Source organism: Corvus hawaiiensis, chromosome 3 (assembly GCF_020740725.1).
Source record: "Corvus hawaiiensis isolate bCorHaw1 chromosome 3, bCorHaw1.pri.cur, whole genome shotgun sequence".
In the NCBI taxonomy this organism is placed as follows: Eukaryota; Metazoa; Chordata; class Aves; order Passeriformes; family Corvidae; genus Corvus; species Corvus hawaiiensis.
In genome coordinates, this window is record NC_063215.1 from 23,193,082 (window position 1) to 23,213,303 (window position 20,222).

The 20,222-nt window shown below is 32.8% G+C and overlaps 1 protein-coding gene across 2 annotated transcripts in view; it reads right to left on the bottom strand.

Annotated features, from left to right (window-relative positions):
• CSMD1 (CUB and Sushi multiple domains 1) overlaps positions 1–20,222 on the bottom strand; it is a 1,116,955-nt gene that overhangs the window by 279,948 nt on the left and 816,785 nt on the right. For both annotated transcript variants that reach the window (XM_048295968.1, XM_048295967.1), the window contains exons 11-12: positions 19,925–20,028; positions 12,715–12,827 (exon numbers count right to left, since the gene is read on the bottom strand). In XM_048295968.1, coding sequence (XP_048151925.1) covers positions 12,715–12,827; positions 19,925–20,028 — 217 coding nt within the window. The remainder of the gene's footprint in view (positions 1–12,714; positions 12,828–19,924; positions 20,029–20,222) is intronic.

Here is a 20,222-nt window from a genome sequence, read left to right on the forward strand (position 1 = left end):
TGTCTGTAGAGGTTAACTGCACATACCTAAAATCCCAGAAAACTGCTACATGGAAATCCTGTGTCTTTTACTATATAATAAAGCTTAGCTATGACTTCCATAGAGTCACCAGGATACAATTAAAATCTGTTCATCTAAAAAAAAAAAATTAATAAGTGTTTGAAAAGTACAGTGTTGTTTTGGTTTGCTGTTTCGGTGTTTGTTTGTTTTTTTTTTTTTTCCAAATAGCACAAAGGGGAAAAAATGTAAATTTATATTTATGTTGGTCCTATCAGGTACATGTTCTGGTGAAAGCACATCCAAAAGTCTATACTGTAGAGAAGCAAACAGATGAGGTATAGTCAGATTACTTTATATACTTTCAATCTTGGCAGAATAAAAGACAATCCCAATAAGTAGGTTGCACCCACTTTTCTTGAGTATATTGTGAGTGGAAATTAAAAAATTAAATTATTTGAATGAGTGGAAATTAAGAAAAAAATAAGAATTGAATGGGTTTTTTGACATCCAATTCTTGCTAAAATCTGTTAAAATTCCCTCTCTTTTTTCTGCATATTATTTTTACCAAAATAGCATGGGAGGAACCTCTGGTCATGGTTCCAAGCAGCTGATGACATTTTGAACCAAACTCAATATGATAACATTTGGAAACATAGTCCAGCAAAGTTCAGTTGCAAGCTGAATAAGCTTGAGAAATTATACTCACCAAAACTCAGTAACCTGTTCTACAGCATGCTAATACAACACAATAGAAGAATTAACAGACACAAGGTTTTTTATCATGTTCTTTATAAAGGTGACTGTACAAAAAAATTTCACTGTCTCAGAGGTCATACAAACGTTAGAAAACTAGAAGTGGAAACAATTGTTAGGACCCTGGAATTATCAAAGACAGATAGATAGAAATATGGTGAGTACTGTAGATCATAGGAAATATCCAAAAGGTTTGCATCTTCTGTTTTTATATATATTTTTTAAGATATTTAAAGTCAGTTCTGCAAGGAAGGCCATGCAAGTGCACACATGCCATACCACTCTCTAGCTTTGAAACAAACCCAGTTTCTCACTACCTGAGAGAAATGGTCCTAACTTTTTTCTTCTTTAAAAAGAGTGGAAAAACACATCAACACGCGTACCTAGAGATACAGACTGAGAACAGTTTACATATGTATTTAGAAGGACTCACACTCCATTTATTTTTTGTATTACATCTGATACTGTTAGAATATCTACAAAACATTCACTGCTTTCTTTGTTGTTCTACTTGTGATGATTTTGTTTTAAAGTACATACTACACTGCTTTCTAAAAGTTCCTCAAGTACCAAGCTATTCTTTGGACACTGAAAGGAAAAATAAAGACCCTTTGGAAATACTACTGATGCCAAGCCTGCGAGTGAATTGTAAAGAAAATGCTCTTTTAAAATCATTCCATAAAGGGTGCATAATGTCCTAGAGAAGAGAAGTCTGGCCATGGCTATGCTGGCCTGGAAAGGTCAGAGGACAGGTGAAGGTACAAGGCAGTTGAGCAAACTGTTTTTCACTGACAGTCAGCACATTGTACTCAGCTTCATCTGCACATATACCCATTTAATGTAGTTCATTACTTTTTGCACTTAGAAACCTCCACTGTACAATGTTATATAAGCTATTTTCTGAGAACACCGACTCCATATTTTAGAAGATCCATTTTCTAGTAAATGCTCCTAGTTCTTCATGATTAGAATTGAGTTTTCAGAAGTGTTTAGATGCAAGCAGAGTGTGCAAGCACACACAATACCCAGTAAGATATTGTTGTAGCTTTTTGTTAACCTAATTCAGTAATTCTCACATATAATAGACAGTCTGAATGGATTTCATTTTTATATGCTACCATATATACAACAAAGAAATCAAATGCACAAAGTCTGAAATTTGCTCTTGATAATGTTTTAGAGTAGGAAGTATTGTTTTCTCAAATTTCACAGCAACATAAAAATAAGCCATTATTTCATCTGAATAACAATAACCCCCTTTAATCAAGATTGCTAATAAAATGAGAGAGCAATATACAAAGGCTGCTCTGGAGGATATGCTGACTTCGCAACAAGTGGAGGTGTTAGCATGTCACATCAATTTCAGTCAAAGTGTGAAATTTATGTCTGTTTATGAGCTGAATGGATAAATCATACAGCTTTTGAAAGGACTTGGGAAAGATAAAAAGTACTGAAAAACTTTGAAGAACTCTTTAGTGAAATAAATGTTCTTTACAGAGGATCTCACTAATAGACATCTGTGTGTCAGAATTAAAATCTTCAACTGTTGCTCAATATTTCCCACAGATCTTTCTTTACGACTAACTACCAAATTCAAATATTTCCATTTAAAATCATGTGATTTAGTAATCAACAGTGACACTTAAGAAATTCAGTAAATTCTATAATGAAGGCATAAATGATGCAGAAACTGTTTAATGACCCAGACCTGACCATCTTTTGTCTTTTCATGGTTTTAGTTACTAAAATAAAAGCATATCAACAGGCACCAAAATCCTAAAAACTGCAATTTACTTTAATGAGATGATAATAAGAATCTAGCCTAGCTTAAAAAGATGAAAAAATGCATATGAACAAGAAATTCCAGATCTTTTAAAAATCTCAGTAACAGCTAAAAAGCATCTACTAAATAAAAATATCATGAAGTGGGTTGTGCAGCATTCCAGTACAGCATTTCTAAAACACCCATTTTATTAAACAAATTTACACACTATAATAGAAATTAGCAGTGGTGGAGGTGATCTACAGTGGCTTGGACAATAATCAGGACTCCAAGGATTTGGATGAAATCCAGTGCAGGTTTGTATGGAGCACACTGATGCCATACACCGGCGCTCTGATGATAAAGCACTGGGCAGACACCTGTGTATATCCTGGTCTGCCTACGAAGAGCATCCCTGTTCCCTCTCCCCTAACCCATAGGGGCTTGCATATTGGCCATAGGAAGACTGTCCCACCACGTCTGGCCACTCAAAGGAAATGTGGAGAATCTCTCCTCTTCCCTGCCCCTGCTGGGCTTAACCACAACACAAATGTACACACGCACACTTCTCCCTAACTAGGAAAAGAAGACAACTAAGGACATTAAAGCCACACTGAAGGACATGCAAAAGTACTCGCTCAGGTGTACCATTGTCCTCAGATCACTGCTATTTAATCCTCCTCTGAGGATTTGTATTCTTCTTTCAAAGAAGATTAAGTTGCAGTTATGGAGGGTCAAAATGTCACTGAAGGAGAGAGCTTACGTAGGGATTTAAGGTAGATTACTCACCTAAATCTGTACTTCGAATTTATTGCACCCTGTTAATTTTAACATTTATGAGTATCTGCTTGCAGATGTAACAGACATTTTCAAAAAATAAATGTAACTCCTATTTCCAGGTTTTTATCACTGGTTTTCATCAAAAGAACACCAGCTTTTATAGCTGGGTATATCTTAAAAATCAGAACATGGTCTTTATGTATAATAATACTAAATATAAGATATAGTATTTTAAAAGTTTATGCAAAACATACTGAATTAATTTTGTGGTATGCAATATATTCTAATACGCATACAAGAAAATCACAATATGAAAAATTTTGGGTAAATTTTGAGGTGAGAGATTATTCAGTTTCCTTGAAATTATATTAATATGTGAAATACACTTTATAGATCTATAAATGCATATATATGTATTTTTTAAATGGCTACTAAAAAGTTTTAACTGGAAGCAGGATTTTGTGTACAGTGTCTTAGGGTCACTTTACCTTTTTCTTCAGCTTGCAATAAGAATATACATTTAGTATTGTTTTATCAAGTTACCCAGTGTTGTATCGCAAAAAGAACTATTAGTATGCTGACATCATGCATATACCTACACAGAAAATCCTGTGAGAGTCAAAGTCTGACTCAAAAATTATTTTTCTTTTAGGTTCCAGACAAATATTTGCTTTAAGAAAAAATTAGAATAATATTGCATTTTGCCTTAGAGAAGCAAATTAAATATTTATCAAGATTATTAAAACAATGCTATCTTTAAAGTTTATTGACTTCAGGGATAGCATCACTTCTCACAGATCATTCACACATTTCTTTGCTAGATAATACTTAAAAAAAATCCATATTTGAATTTTTGGACTTGGAAGTGTTAGGTTAACAATTGGACTCGATCTTAAGTGTCATTTTCAACCTAAATGTTTCTATGACTCTATCAATTCAGTCCAATATGTGTCAGTTATTATATCATTTAATCAATCCTTTCATTACTGTTGGAAAAAGGTTTGCTACTTAAAGTAACATAGGCAAGGAAATAAAGCTTAAAGTAAGTGTCACCACTGGTGAGACAACACAAACAGCTGATTTATTGCTCATTTAAAATCAAGTGTTTGATTTTTAAAACCACAGAGTGAATGTCATGCATTCAAGGGCTTCAAGACTAATGAGCAATATAGTTCTCATGGTTTGAACCTTGTAGCAAAAAAATAGAGAAAACTGGCATAAAAATAAAATATTTAATAAGAAGTATTCTTATTCAATAGAAAAAAAACCCCATAACTTTTTCTCTGTTGCTGTCTAGCTATGATGCATCTTTTTGTCTGACCTTCATTTAGAGAAACTTTACAAATGAATGCTTAAGAATTCCAAACAATCTCAGGAAATTCTGAGTATGCCACCACTTAATGAATTAAATAAAGCAAATTATTAAAATAAAATTATTTTGTCCTAAACAGTGAAAGCACTTTATTCTTAGGTAGCTGTCAGTGGACAGCTAAGTTCATGGTGTGTACACCGCAGTGTTTTCTATATTAAAAGAATTGGAGAAAATTTTAACTCTTAAAAACTTATTTCTGTTTATCTAAAATTATTAAGTTGTACCAAAATTTCAAACCGAGCTCTATCTGCTAAGAGGCAAAGACTAGGATTTATGTTTCAAACATTTAGATTAAACTGTTCAGTTCCATTTCTTGATTGTTTTCCGCAGAAAGAAAAAAGTACAAAAAAAGACCTGTCAAAAGTAAAAAATAAACAAAAAAACTTCTCAAAAGATCAATTACTTACAGTTAATTCTCACATATGTGTTACTAGAATCTTATTTTAAAATGCCAGTTTTATTTTTACAATTTATTCCTAGCCTTAGAGAAAAAGCATCAATTGTTAATAATGTTTTTTAAAAGCCATGGTAAATCTTAATTAAAATTTTAATAGTAATCTGGGAATAACATTTATGTTAAGGTCAAACATACTGAACAATGAACATGGATAAAAAGGTATAAAAAATTAAATCAATAAAAATATTTAGCTGTTTTCTACACGGAATGTGTTTAATTATGATATGAAACTACTTTCCAAATGTTTGACTAGCAGAATGATCTTCACTGGCAGAGTTAAAACATAATAATTCTCTCTTATTCAGAGACAACATGTTACTGTTTCAATGTTTAATAATTTCATGAAGAGAGGCAAAAAAAGGGTTTAAACTTAACCTGTTAAATCAATCGCTGAAAAGATATGAATGCATGTTTGTGTCATCATTCAGACACAGCTGCAGTCTAGAGGGGAAGGGAGACAGCAGCTTCCCAGCTCCAGTCATGTCATATAACTAAGAATACACCTGCTGTATACTGGCTGTACCTAATCAAATTGTAAATGTGGGAAGTTCTAAGAGTTTTGGGTTTTTTTACTTTGCAAATTCTGAAGTTTAAGTAATGGATACATTAATAAAGATATTCGTTGATGCAATCAGAAAACTAAAAATGTACATTGATGCCTGGTCTGTAAACCACACTATTTCTAACATGCACGTTCTTATCCAGCATACTGACAATGTCTGTGATTGGCACAATAGAATGCATTGCATTAAAGGTATAGCAAAAGTGGCTAATACATTGCTAAACAGCATAACTGAACAAATATATGTTAATCTCTAAGCTGATTGAGATGAGTACCAGACATTGATTGTGTTTCTGTGGAGCATAGTTGAGCATAATTATATCAACATCTGAAAAGTGCTCTAATTAAAATAGGATATTAGGAGGAGAGTTACACAATTAATACAAAAATTAAAAAGGAAAACAAATCACTTGCTTAAAAAATTTGTACTTAATCTGGTCATTTTGGTTTTGTTATTTTGTTGATTTAGGAGGGAGAAGAAGAGTTACGGGGTGTTGCACACTTACTCCTTTTTATTGTCTTCACTAAGCCTCTGTTTGCGATTGTTTAATAAAGGACTGTGGCACAGAAGGAAATTTGGTCTTATCAACTATGGCCTGATAATATATAAATATGCAAGACACTCAACAAGTTAAAGCATATCACCATTATATTATGTTTCTCAACCTCATGTGTATTTTCTAGATGAAAAGTGGGTTCTGTCTGCCACCCCAAACATTATACATAACTTAGGCAAAGACATTCTCCACTTTTAAAAATTTCTTTGAAACTGCTGCATTAATTTTCAGTAACTTAGTGTGCCTCTTTTCACTCTATTAGTAACCTACTAGTAGTACTACTTATTTCTCAAAAGAAAATTCAAGGATGCTGAAACTGAGAAATTCCTGCTCTAGGCTTATCTGAACAATATACTCTAAAAAGGTCAGACAAAAATATAGGAAAGCTTCTGAAAATGACTGATAATACATTGTGACAGAAATTTCAATTGCCCATTCAAAAAACTAACCTGCCCTGTATAGCACTACAAACAGATTAATTGATACAATATTAGGATGGAACTCTACAGAACCAAGTAGCTTTAATAAATAAAAATATTCACATAAAACATGAAATGTTTTATTCAAGCACACACTTGAATAATATTCTGAATACATATGAACATAATACACAAAAAAATCTTAATATACATGAAATACATGAAAGAGGGAAAAGCTTAAAGCAAAGGAAACGCAAAGTTTTCACTGAATGACTTATATCTGTTTTCTTTCCAAGCTTTACACTGTATATAACGATTTCCCTGTGTGCTTGTCAAATTGTGAGAGTGCTAGAAAGGCTTAACTCCATTTATTTCTTTCAGCACAGGTTTTGTTAAACCTCCAAGCACTAACAGAATTTTATATCAATATTAGTAGTGTAATAACATTTATAAGGTAGTTATGTTTTTGTAAAAAACTGCACTGATTTAAGGTTTACTAAGTCCTGTAGCTGTATGCAAAAAGACAACTGACATTTATCTGAGCAACTGAAATATGTTTTTGAAAGTATTTTTCTACTTGTCTCAATAGAAAAGAAGAATCTCTTTCCAAACAATCATAATGAAGAGCTTAAAGCTTAACTGCTCAGTTGAGCATCAATACAAATAAAGGTTGTAAGCCTGACATTTTCAGCTGCTTGCAGGAGCTGATATACTACCTGATGTCTCCAAGAATTCTTAATAACTTCAAATTACACAAAATGCTAGAATTGTATCACTGAGTCACCAGATTTATTTTATAACACTGTTATGAACTAAAGGATAGGCTAGGGAAATAACTTAATTACTTTATATAACCATGTAAAGGCAGGAATAAAAAATTAGCTCTAAACAGGCTATAAACCAGATGTTGTTATACTGGTTATCAAGAATTATGGAAGTCAAAAGATTAAATATTTTTATCAGACTGACAGGTTTACAGGGTTGAATGGAAGAAAAATCTCAAGCATAATAAAATTATAAAACATTCACACCTAAAACTTCAAGCTGCCTGTCATATGCTTTTACGTTGTGCGGTACAGCCAATAGGACCACAAGCATGGAAGCAGCCTAATGATCAGCTGGCTGCACAATCCACCTTGGATCCTGAGAGCCATAAAGCACCTATTTTTAGATGTGACACATCCATAAAATGAGTGGAATAAGCCAAACTCAGACACATTATTCACCTTGTAAATCGTTTTTTTGGCTGCAATTGCAACCTAACATCACTGATACTTCTACAAGGCCTACTGTCATAGTAACACGTTGCATTATCCTGACCTGGATATGCATGGCAATGACTGTGCCTAACTTATCCACTTAACAGGTAAATGCATGCTTGAATTGATATTAAGAAGTGGCATACACCAAATCTTCCTGTTGATTCAAAGCTGCCTAAATACTACATCAGATCAGATGTGCTGGACAAGTTTGGGCATGAGTGGTCTTCACTTGTGGTCAAAACAAAATAGAAATGCAGCTCAAGAAGAAAACTAACTTGAAAAATAAGTGCATGAATAAATAAATACTTTAATTACAAATTCTTTAGTTATTGTATGTAAAAAACTCCTTGCTTTAGCCCATGACCAGTGTCAAACTGCAAAAAAAGCATGCTTGTAAAAGTATAGTCTTATCATATCAACATACTTTGTTGGTGTTACCAGACCATCCTATGACCTCAAAGTGGTCTGAAAGCTGTCTTAACAACAGCCTAAATACTGTGGTTTTTTTCTCTAAATGTTTCCTTTTCACTTCTTTTGTTGAAAATTTTATTTTTAAAGCATCACTTTATAGTGGTGTATGCACACTGAGAAATGTTAGTGGGTTTTATCGTGAAGTATCAGCTCTGAAATACATAATGTGATTTTGTTTAATTTATGAAGACCTGTGGAGTGAAACCTGGTCATCTTGGCTTCAGTAAGGAAAATTGGCATAGATAATAACTGGAGAGGATTTCAGAATAGATCCTTTGATACACTTAGGTGTAGTGTTACAATAATTCTCATTCTTCAAGGACAGAACAATTTACATTTCTGTCCTTTTCACAGAAAAGATGCTTTCAGAGGATTCTTTTTGAAATGTAGTAAACCATTCTGTTACAATATCTGGGATCTATAACAGAAAATTAAGGACTTTCAAATACAGTCTATAAAAAAGGGTTTTTTTGAAAAAAAAAAAGGTAGGTTCAGATCATTCTTCAGCTTTTTTATTTTATTTTTTTTTAGTATGGGTTAACAACATTCTATTTTAGCAATAATAATGTGGTTCTAACATTGTTTATCATCAAAGTTAAGGTTGCCTGTAGTGTCTTGCATTTTACTTATTAATAATGTACTTACATATAGGTAATGCCTAAATTATTTTTGCCTTTATAATGCATGACACTGAGTATGACTGACAGAAAAATATCAAGACGTCTTGCATTTTCTAACACGGTAGCTGTTTATCAGTTTCCTGGAGCTGACAAACTGACAACACTTGTTTTACCATCTGTGTTTCCATAAGTCACCTTCCATTGCATACAGTGATACAGGTACAGTGCTATTCCTCTGTATTCAAAACTCTCCAGGAACTATCTCTACAGGACCTATGTCTGAAATCTTTCTTGTTGATCCAACTTTTGGAATCTGAGAAATCTGATTAATAGGGCAGATTACAAAATTTTTAATAGTGAGAATATAGAGAACCCTACAGCTTTCTGACATGTTTCTTATCATGTTTCTGATGGTGAGCAAAAGAAGAGGCAGAACTTGGGAAGAACTGCCCCTCTCCTAATCCCTTAGGCAAATCATAAATAGGATTAAATTTACTATCCATACACAAAATCTGTTATGCATATTAGTTCATTTACAGGCATCATTTCATGCTATTTTTAGGTGGACAGGCTAATAATGTAAGGTAGGTGAATTGCATCATTTAAATCATTCTCTTAATAATTAAAGTGAGATGAAGTTCAGTTAAAGTAACAATTTTCTATAGACTGTGATACTATTTAAACAGAAACATAAAAAATATTTTACTCAGATACAAAGTCAAGATTCAGTCGGTGAGTTGTAAAATATTGCCCAAGAGGGTGAGGAATCGTGTTCTAATCCTGAGCAAAACTCACGAGTTTCTGGGAAAAAAGATTCAAATAGGGATGCCCTTTACTTTGTCTCTACAGAACATGTATGAACCATCAAAGCCTGCAGTTTGCCTTCTTTTTAGCTAAGTGCAATTGCAAATACAGTGTCCTTGAGGTTACATGTCAAAATCTATTAACCTTCTCACAATTAAAATGAGATTCTATTTTTAGACAGGTTCTTTGACTGCTAAACAAGGGGAAGGAGATTTATTGAGGCATCTTGTGACAGGATAGAGGTTTAAGATGCACACTTACCCTAAAGCAGGAGATGTATTGAGAGTGCAGATGGATAAAAGTCAACAACAAAAGATGAGAAAATTCTAATAAAACTAATGAGAATGTTGAAATGAAAGAGAGAAAGAAGTTATAATTCACCTTTATCTTAAAATGTTTACTATACTTTTGAACTTGTAAACATTTCACACTTTAGGATTGTGAAATAAACTTGCAAAACAACAACAAAAAAAACCCCAAAAAAACAGAATAACTCACAACTGATTGGAAAACAAGATTGAAAGCCAAAATCCAACTGTCAAATGATAACAATATACTTCATAAAAGAGATGCTACTGCTGCTGCAAAATGCACAGTGTATAATTCAGGAGTTTTCAGAAAGTCCCCAGAAGTAAGAGGCTGAACTCCATAAATAAAATAACTTCATTAGACAAATACAGAAATGAAAACAGATTAATTTGCATTACTAGAAAGAAATTAGAGCAGAAAAATAAATCATCTGATATATATATATAATTTAAATTTTTGAACTTTTTCATAGAGGTACAGGAAGGTAAAGTTCATAATCCTGGTTTGAGGAAACTGTGTAAAATATCAGATACATAACTTGTGCCAACACTCTCTCTCCACTATATAAACACTATTTCCACTTTATGCATTTCACAAATGGATTTTGTAAAGACAGTATGTTGTCTAAAGAAACACCCTAGAAATGACACAAGTACAAAAGATGAAATCATGAAAGAAGGGACGAGAAGGAGTAAGATTAATTTAGATAAAGAGTATGTGACTGTACTGGTGCAATAAAACATACTTAAGCTAGGCAGGCTTAATGCATGGCACAATGTCTTAAGATTCCTTAATGTCTTAGCCATAGAAGGGCTACAGGCCTGCATCTGCTTTTTAATTCAAAGCTCTGTAACATCACAGTTAGGCAATTGTGATAGTGTTTCAAGAGCCTCCGTGATTTTTCTTGTTCTCATATGGTTATTCTCATGGCCAGGGACCTGCAAATCTCAGTAGTGTTACTACGGAGGATTCTCATGAGAAGTGACAGCCATCCTCATGAGAATCACCCCTTCTTTCTCCTCTTCTTCCTTATTTTGTTGATTTCAGTTCACATTAAAGAAAATCAAAACATGGTTCATAAAAGAAGTAGATAATAATAATTAAAACACTCAAATATTATCCAGCAATATATGCACATAGAAACTTAAACTATGAATGTACAACAGTTGATCTAATTAGCATGCTCCAATTAGTACCCTGAGTGGGAATAACCAATAGTGAGTTTGACTGAGTCCTAAAGAAATATGGTGCTAGGGAAAAATAATGATGAAAGTATAACCCTAATCATCGCAATCATTACACCTGCTTCAATGGGGAGACCACTAGTAGAAAAATATTGGTGTGGACAAGTAACACCAATGTTTTCTGGCTGACTAATGGGGAGAATTTCTCCTTCATGTTCCTTTCAGTGTTCACAATACATCATCAGCCACAGACCCTTCTTCTAAAAACCTGCTCAGGCAAGCCTTAACGTCCTTAGTGCAATAACAGTATAGCTTGCTAAACTTGAGGTTAACATCTCCATAACTTTTCACTCATTATTTTGCCTGTTTCGGTATTGAAACAGTAAGGTAACTAGAAGTGAAATGAAACGCTTAGACGGGGTTCTTCAGTTTATGGAAAATGTTCAAGGAGCACTCCCACTCTTCTAATTGTTACTTTCAGTTACTGAACAGTGAATAGTCTCAATGTTTTGCAGCATCTTTTGTACAAAACTAATTTTGACAAGATTATTATCTAATCATTTTCATCATATGTGCCCATAAGGAACTATTGAAAATAGTATCAAGTGTGTTCCTTTACCCTTAAGGTGAGCTAATTAACATGGAAATTAACAGAAAATGATACCATATGTTAATAAAAAAGCCCTCTTTGTAGCTGCAGGTCTATACAACCTATTAAAATGGAAAAAATTCAATACATGCATGCATACTAAGAGATATCAGGTATTTTTTAATACAATTAATCAACTTCAGAAGGTACTGAACATCACACAGTCAAAAAGATTAAAGATGTTTATGTTGCAAGGGTTCTCATTACTTTGAGACAGAAGCAACACAAATGATGCTAGGGTAACTTAGATAATTTTTTTTAGTTAAATTTCCACAATTCTATACATCCTCTTAATTTCCACAATCACATACAATATATCTGTTCTGTTGTTTTCGTTACATACTAATGTTGACTTAGATCTGTGAAGATTCTCAGTGAGGCACAAAAACAAGTTTTATAACTACCCCAAAAAAGTCTGAGGATATTAACAATAGTTTTCAAATAGTATCCAATAGGATAAAGGTTAGAATAATGTAAAATTTAAGACCTCTCAAATATGATAGAAATTTGTATCTTCTATTGACCTCCCAGCAAAAAGTATTAGAACAATAACCTTCATTTTTACTTGCAAATATTTTTAGTTATTTTGTAGGTATTTGCAAATCCATGTCTTCATTAACCATTAATTGACAATAGAGACAGTATCGAAACTCTAAGTTTCTGAAAGGACTAAATGTCTATTTGAAATTAATTTGTTGGGGTATAATGAAGTAAGTTACAGCATAAGTTTAAAACAGTTAATTTAGCTCGTACCTTGATAAACAGCTTTGAATCCTGGTGAGCCAATGCTGTCATCAGATTGTAAGTGAAGCCACATCTGGTTGCTCATGCTCACAATAAGATCAGGAACACTAGATCCAGTGAGTCTGTATGTAGGATAAATGGCAAAGTCATTTGTAGAGGCATAAATTACTACTACTACTATTACTACTACTACTACTACCACCACTACCACAAAACACAGCTTTTTAAGCTGTTCACATCCTACTGTTCTGATCAGCTATTTTTTGATAAAATTATCTATTCTATATGAAATAGAACAATGTGAAGTAATAGAAAAAAATATTTTGAATGACTGCACTCAACGATGATTAAACACTTCTCATAAAGCTCTTCCTACCTAAAGCTTCCATTAAGTAGTTAAGTAAGCTGTAAAAGATGTGAGTGACTGTATGTATTAATTAATTTTCACCTGTTTAGATGAGTATTGCTTTTCTGCAAGGCTTTCTAAAAGTGAAGGAAATTGCTTTACATGCCTTACAGCCTATGTGTCCAGAACTTACTACAATCACATCTACTCCATTCAAATAACTCACAATGACCTCTCAGATTTCAGGGAAACTACAATTTCTCACATAGTAATGTGTGATAGCTATATATGGATAAGTACAGTTCAGTATACAACACATATAAGGCAAACAGGTGAATCCCACCATAAAACTTAAGCACTTCTCAGTAATATCACTTATACATCTGTAATTCTGGTATCAAAAAGTTGTGCATTAAAAAGAACCATTAATAAAAAGGTTGCTTCTTAACACTGAAAAACTGGTGCATAATCAGGTTCTAGTCCTGAACAACCATACAGATCCTGGTGATAGCTATACAGTTTTACAAAAAGTAGTGGGAAAAGTCACCCATAAAAAGTAGCTGTAGAATCTCACTAGCTAAACCGTTATCAGATACAAACCAAAAAATTCTGTCTTTCTTCCAAACCTCAGCCTTGATGATATGAAACAAATAGGCATGAGATAAGTAAAACTAATAATGTGCCAAATCAAGATAGGATGTCCCAGAAGCAGAATTTCTCAAGAAAACAGTGTATGGATTATTCCACAAACATTATTTAAATATAATAAACCAGATGTTTATACTATTACAACTTAAATGCAAAAACATAATAAAAGGAGAGGCTGAGCAGAAACAAGGTAAAAACTGAGGAACCATTAGAGAAGTTACAGGAATTCTCTCTGTCTCCCATCAAGGTTACGAACAAGAAACTGTATATCCCATGTCTACAATAATTTGGGTTCTTACTCTGATATATTGAAAATAAAATTAAAAAACACAAAACCCACATGAGCAAATAGTCTTAATAATTACTACTGAACTTCCACCTGGAACTGCTGCTACAATGGCTGAGTTTGCTCTAATATGGTCTATAAGATTTCTGGTTATGACCTGTTAATAAGTAGTTGATTATTATGATACTATAGATGCAGAAAAGGAGGAAAGAAATGAAATCCATTATAGCTCAGCATATGCGGGCACACAAACAGTGCTTAGCTTGGATAAGTAAGGAAATCAAGAAACAGTGATATGTCGCTAGGGTGTTCAGTTTGACCTGTGTAAGAATGAAAATAAAGCAGCTGCTTACCGTAGCTGTTTAATGAAAACTGAGCAGCTTATCAAACTAATTAGGAACTGTACAGGTTCAAGGAGATGCTAGGTATAGTCAGAATACTGAATATTCTCTTGCTGATAAAATAATGATTGTTAATAAAGTTGTGACATTCATTTAAATGAATAATATAGGTAGTTTAGGAAAGGAAGATACCTCCCCAGACAATGGGTAACATAAAAAAAGTAGTTTAGGAGAGGCCTGCAGAAATACATATATGAAGAAAGGAAATGTAAAGATTACATTGAAAGACAACTGGAAACTTGTGTTTTTCCTGCAAAAATTTCTCAGTGGCTATTCAGATGTGTAAACCTACTGCATTACGAGTAACAACTGTTTAAATGGGTCTCTTTATACTCAGTAATCTGATTAACGTATGAGACCTACACTGATAATTTCTGAACACAGATAAGATGAACCCTGAAATTCTAAGTCTTTATGAGTAGGATGGAATACTTTTAATCTATATAAATGTCTCTATAGCATGCTGGGAAAAAAAAATAAGAAAAATAAATTTGAAAAAAAAAAACAAATAAAAAGCTGCAACTGAATAGGTAAACTCATCAAATAGGCAGAGTCATCTCGCTTCAAAATGCCAGTGCTCTATCCATAGATGGTAGATATGAACCAGCCAAAATACAATTGCTTCCTCAGATTCATATCTAGGGGTATAGGAAAAGGACCCTCCAAAAAATGAAAAAAGCCAAAAGCAGAAATCAATAAAAAGCAGAGCGGTTTTTTTTGTGGTGGTGGTGGTTTTTTCTTTGTTGGGGGCTTTTTGTTTGTTTTTGTTTGTTTGCTTGCTTTGGTTTTGTTTGGGTTTTTTGTTTTGTTTGCTGGTTTGGTTGGGTTATTGTTGTTGGTTTTGTTTTATTTTATTTTATTCCTTGAGAATACCTCCATATATAGAAGAACATCCTTCAACTAGGATGGCAGATAGGGCAGACAAATGTTTAGGGAATGTAGGTCTGTCTTCCAACACATGCTGTTGCTGACTCTGAGTTTGTCCCAGTCTGTTCTCACCTTAAGATCAGATCATCTGCAAGTTCAAGAACAGAGACTTGCAGACCAGCCATTCAGGCAGATTGGCTGATGCTAACCTTGTTTTATGTCAAGATGAATGGAGGTTCACCTCCACATGAAGGAATTTAAAAATGTCGAGGCAAACTTAAGCTAAGCTTCTCACTACTCTGAACAGGTCACAGATCAGAAAAGGAAACTGTAAGATAAAGCAATTTTTTTTTGGCACAGTGTGCTCTCTGCTTAGTTAGCCACAAGAAGCCAGATCCAAGCTATTAAAAATGGCCTTCAGGACCAGAAATACTGGTTTTTACCAGTTATGAAAGGGTAGGTTGTTTTCCAAGCCCCCAGTAAGTTTCCAAGCTTTGCATGAATAGAAGAAAAGGATAAAGGTTTACTAAAAAGCATGTTACTACCATGGATGCTTTTACTGTGTAGTGAAATAGATAACATAAGCAATTCAGTTTGAATCATTAATGTACAGTTTCTTCTTTGTATGCCAGGAAAAAAAACCTAACAGTTTTCTGTACAGGAAAAGTTAAAAGATTCATGGTTTAAGGGAGTAACTTAAAAAATTAAGCTTTAATGTAAGTGCTGCAAGAAAAATATAAATCATAGCATTTGGAGGCAAAGCAGACTTTCTAAAGCAATGAGTTAGTTTAATATACAAGAATTTAAAAACAGAAAACAGGACATTGCAGGAAACATTCTGACGGATAAACTTCACATATGTTGATCACTAATGAATTGTTTTGAAAGGGTAGTCACTGGTTCTAGCCAAACTGTTAAAAATAAGAAATAACTGCTTTCAAAACCTTATAACCTAAACATATTTAGATTACTATTAAGTATGTTGTGTTACTGTTTTCCAGAGATAAACATCTCAGCGCACATAATCCATGAAGACTACTAAATTTTCCAACAAGTAAGGATTACAGATGAAGCAATTGTTAAAAAATCTTACAATTTATGGGAATATCCCCCTTTACTTAATTAAGATGTTGATGATTAGATTTTTTTTAAAGTTTACCATAAATACTAAAATGAAATAATTTAATAAATTAAAACCCAACAGATCCTTAATCAATATGCCAACTAGACTGTGAAAGAAATGTGTAAAATTGATTTGAAATAATCAAAGTATATTGGGTTTTGTATGATCTCGGCGCTTTCATGAACTTAAAATACTTTTTCTAATTATTTTCCCAATTTTGTCCTAAAAAATAGAGATGGAGAGTCTACGCTTTTTTTTTCTCCTTTTTAAACATCAGTATTCCTTCCTACTCCCCTCGAGCTGTAGTGCTACAGCTTTGAGGTTATGCAGATAATTGCTAATGAATGAGAGTCTGGACATTCTGGAAAGCTTGTGCTAGGACAGATCATTTATATATCGTGAATCTCAACTCCCTCAATCTTCTTTCCATAAAGTATTTAAAGGTCCCCTATTTACTAACCTGCCTTTAGCCAGTTCCAATGTTCACAGGATGACTGGCTTATAAATATCCTGGCACTACTGAACTCATTGTTAAGTTCGAGTTTGTTTACAGTATAATGTTTGTTTGCAATGTTTAAACTTACAAAAAAGCACCCAATAAAGAGGTAGCTACTACCCTGAGGGGTTTAGCACCTGAGAACTGGAAACTTTTGCATAGAGCTGAGGCTTATATGTTGAGACATGACAATTTTATGACAAGCTGAAAGATTAAAATACTTAGAATTAGATTTTAATTTAAAAAGATATTTTAACATATTATGTTCGAATTAAATCATAAAGCTACAAAGTCAAAGTTTTAGAATCAAATGCATGAGATTCTACAGCAATATTCAGCAGAATTTCTGCAGAAATGCTGGCATTTAGTCTGCCAACAGATGCTTGAAGAGTGTAAGAAATCCTTTTTTTTTTTTTTTTTTTAAGATATCGTGAGAAATTTAGAAATTAAATCTAGCCAGAAAAGTCTTTGCTGTAAGCTCCTTTACCCTCCTGGGATGAATAAGAAACTGCAAGGTGCTGTTCAAAGCTCATTAAATGTAACAGATGTTACTAAAACCAAGTAATAAAAAATTTTGATAAGAAAATCACTCTGACATTTAGTTATGAACTTTCTCATGATAATGTACTCTACAAGTGGACCTAGCATTTTATGAGGGATGTTACTTTGCATTTATGGAAGACCCTTCTGAAAAGTAAGTGAAATGGCACATATCTGTGATGCTGTTTAAATATAACAATTTCTTAATGCATGATGAAATCCAGTTTTTTATAACTTCAAGAACACCGTCGCAATAGAAATTCAGATTCATTATTAATTATTGTGAGACTATAGTTTCATCTTTGGACCTTCCTGTATTTCCAGTGTATTTCAATTATTAATCATTTAGTTTCTCAAATGATTTTCAGAGTAATGCTAATTTTACAACCCAAAAGGCAGATAAATTTATTCGCATAGGCCTCTCTTTCATCAAACATACAATTTACAATAAAGATAGTAGGGACAACACGATCACTGTACTGTAATCCTAAGTGAAAGGCTGTAGAGTGATAGGGATAAAACAGTTTCTATTTTAGTCAAAAAATATACTGAAGAAATGGTTAGAAGTAAAGTGTGTCTCTAGTGAGAACATTGTACTAGTTCCAGAAATGCCAGTGATGTATTTAGAAGTGGATGTCTGCCACGGGATCTTTAAAATATTATTAAAGTGAAAAGAAGTTATAGGAGGTGAGGTGATGTTGTTATGGGGTGCTGTCTTCTTAAGATGATAAAAAATAGCAATTAATATGAGCAAATAATATTTTAGATTTTTTTTAAATTTTATTTTTTGTGCAGTCATGGAAAATAAATGTGGAATAAGTAATCACAGGCTAAATGGCTTCAAATGGAAAGGTATAAAAAAGAATATGACACGTAATTTTAAAAAGGCAAATTTTGACATATGAAGTATGCACAGTGTAGCAAACAGAATTAACAGTTTGGGATAGCAAATTTACTACTTAAAGACTTGACTCTTAAGGAGTTTTGCGATCCCTATGAGCAAAAATGTATCCCAATTCAAAATAAAAAAATGCAAACCCTTTTGTCATAGTTACAAGTAGTTAAATCAACATCACCAGAAGGACTGTTGCATTATACAATCGGTCTGAAAAATACAAGAAAAAATAAACTTAGACGTGGAAATCCATTCCCAGTTCATATTTTTCTTGTTAGTATAATATATAAGCTCTCAAAACAGGTTTGGTGGTTTGTGGGTTTTTTTGTTCGGTTGGTTAGTTTTTTCATTTTTGTTTTTTCTTTTTCAGATACTCAGAATATAGAATTCAATTTACTCAGTAGCAGCTACTTGGTAATGAAAGCCAAGAAACACAAGCATTGAACAAATAATTCAGTAATTTTCTGTCATACTTTTAAGCCAAATTAATCTAGGGGTTTTGTAAGAACTTTGATATCATGGTTCAGAAATTAGCAATTAATAAATGTATATATTCATAAACCAATACATATATAAATTATTGTCCTCAGATTTGTCTCTGCAAAATATTTTAATTAATTTAAAATAAAATGTGTGGGTGTTAAGAGCACTCATTTGCTATGATTACGGAAAAATGGCAAATATTTATATGGATTAAAACTTCCTTAAAATATAAAATTACAATGATTCTTTGTATCAAATGTGTTCAATACTGTCTTTTTCCAATAGATTTTTATGCAATGTCAAGTAATGTTATTAAGACATAAAGGCTGCTAGTTTCTCTGATTTAGTCATTGATAATTTATCAAATCTGTAATTTTGTTTTGTGTTTGGTGATCAGGATTCATGTGATAACTTAACCCACTAAAAGGTATAGCCAAAATATCTTGTTAACCACAAGCTCTCATTATGTAGTAAGAAAAAATGAGCATATGCAACAAAAATGATATGGTTAAGGTAGATGAGATTAACTATTCTGTACAGATTCTTTCAATTAGTCCAGACAGTATTGAAGAGCTGTATATTAGGAGTAGCTATCTAGTCCGGAATTTTCCTTCAAATTTATCTAAATTCTAACACTTTAAATATATTACATTATATTATAGTATCCCATAAAGTGTGTTTAAATTTACTGAAATGTGGACTATATCCTTTCATGAAAATTTTATACACAAATCCAATTTTAAATACACAAATTTTTGAATTAATCCATACCTTATTTATTTTACACTTTTTGCTGAAATCCAAGACTTTTATTTTTTATTCCCCTAATGGTTTGTGAATACAATTAGATATATACAGGTAGTTCTTGTTTTTTAAATGAAGCTTTTTTTTTTCTTTTAAAGAAATCAATTCGCAGTTTTTAGTCCCTGATATTAAAGCCTATAAAGATGCTGCCAAGGATTTGGAATGAACTTGGTAATGAACAATTTTCTTTGACAGTACTTGAATTTTAAACTTACATTCATTATCAAATTCCATAGATTAAAATTGCAAATTTAAGTAGATATATCCTGACCTGGAAGAAACAACATGATAGCAAATTTCCAAGGAAAATTTTTGAAGTTCCATACTTACACATATAACACTGTTCTGGTATCACCAACTTTCCCAGCATCTCCAACAGTAAGAGTATCATAGCCTCTTTCCAGTTCAAACTCTTCAAAAGCAAGCTTTATGACCTATTAAAATTAAATAACTCAGTTACTTCAAAACATACCCACATGCTATCTAACCTGCTCCGTTCTTGAATTTTTTGCCTACCATAAATCAAGTCATGAGGCAATAATTATTTCAGTTAGACTTTTATTCTTGAAAGATACCTAGAAAGAGCAGAAGTGTAGAAACTTCAGTGTCTTCTAATACTTAGGAGCAA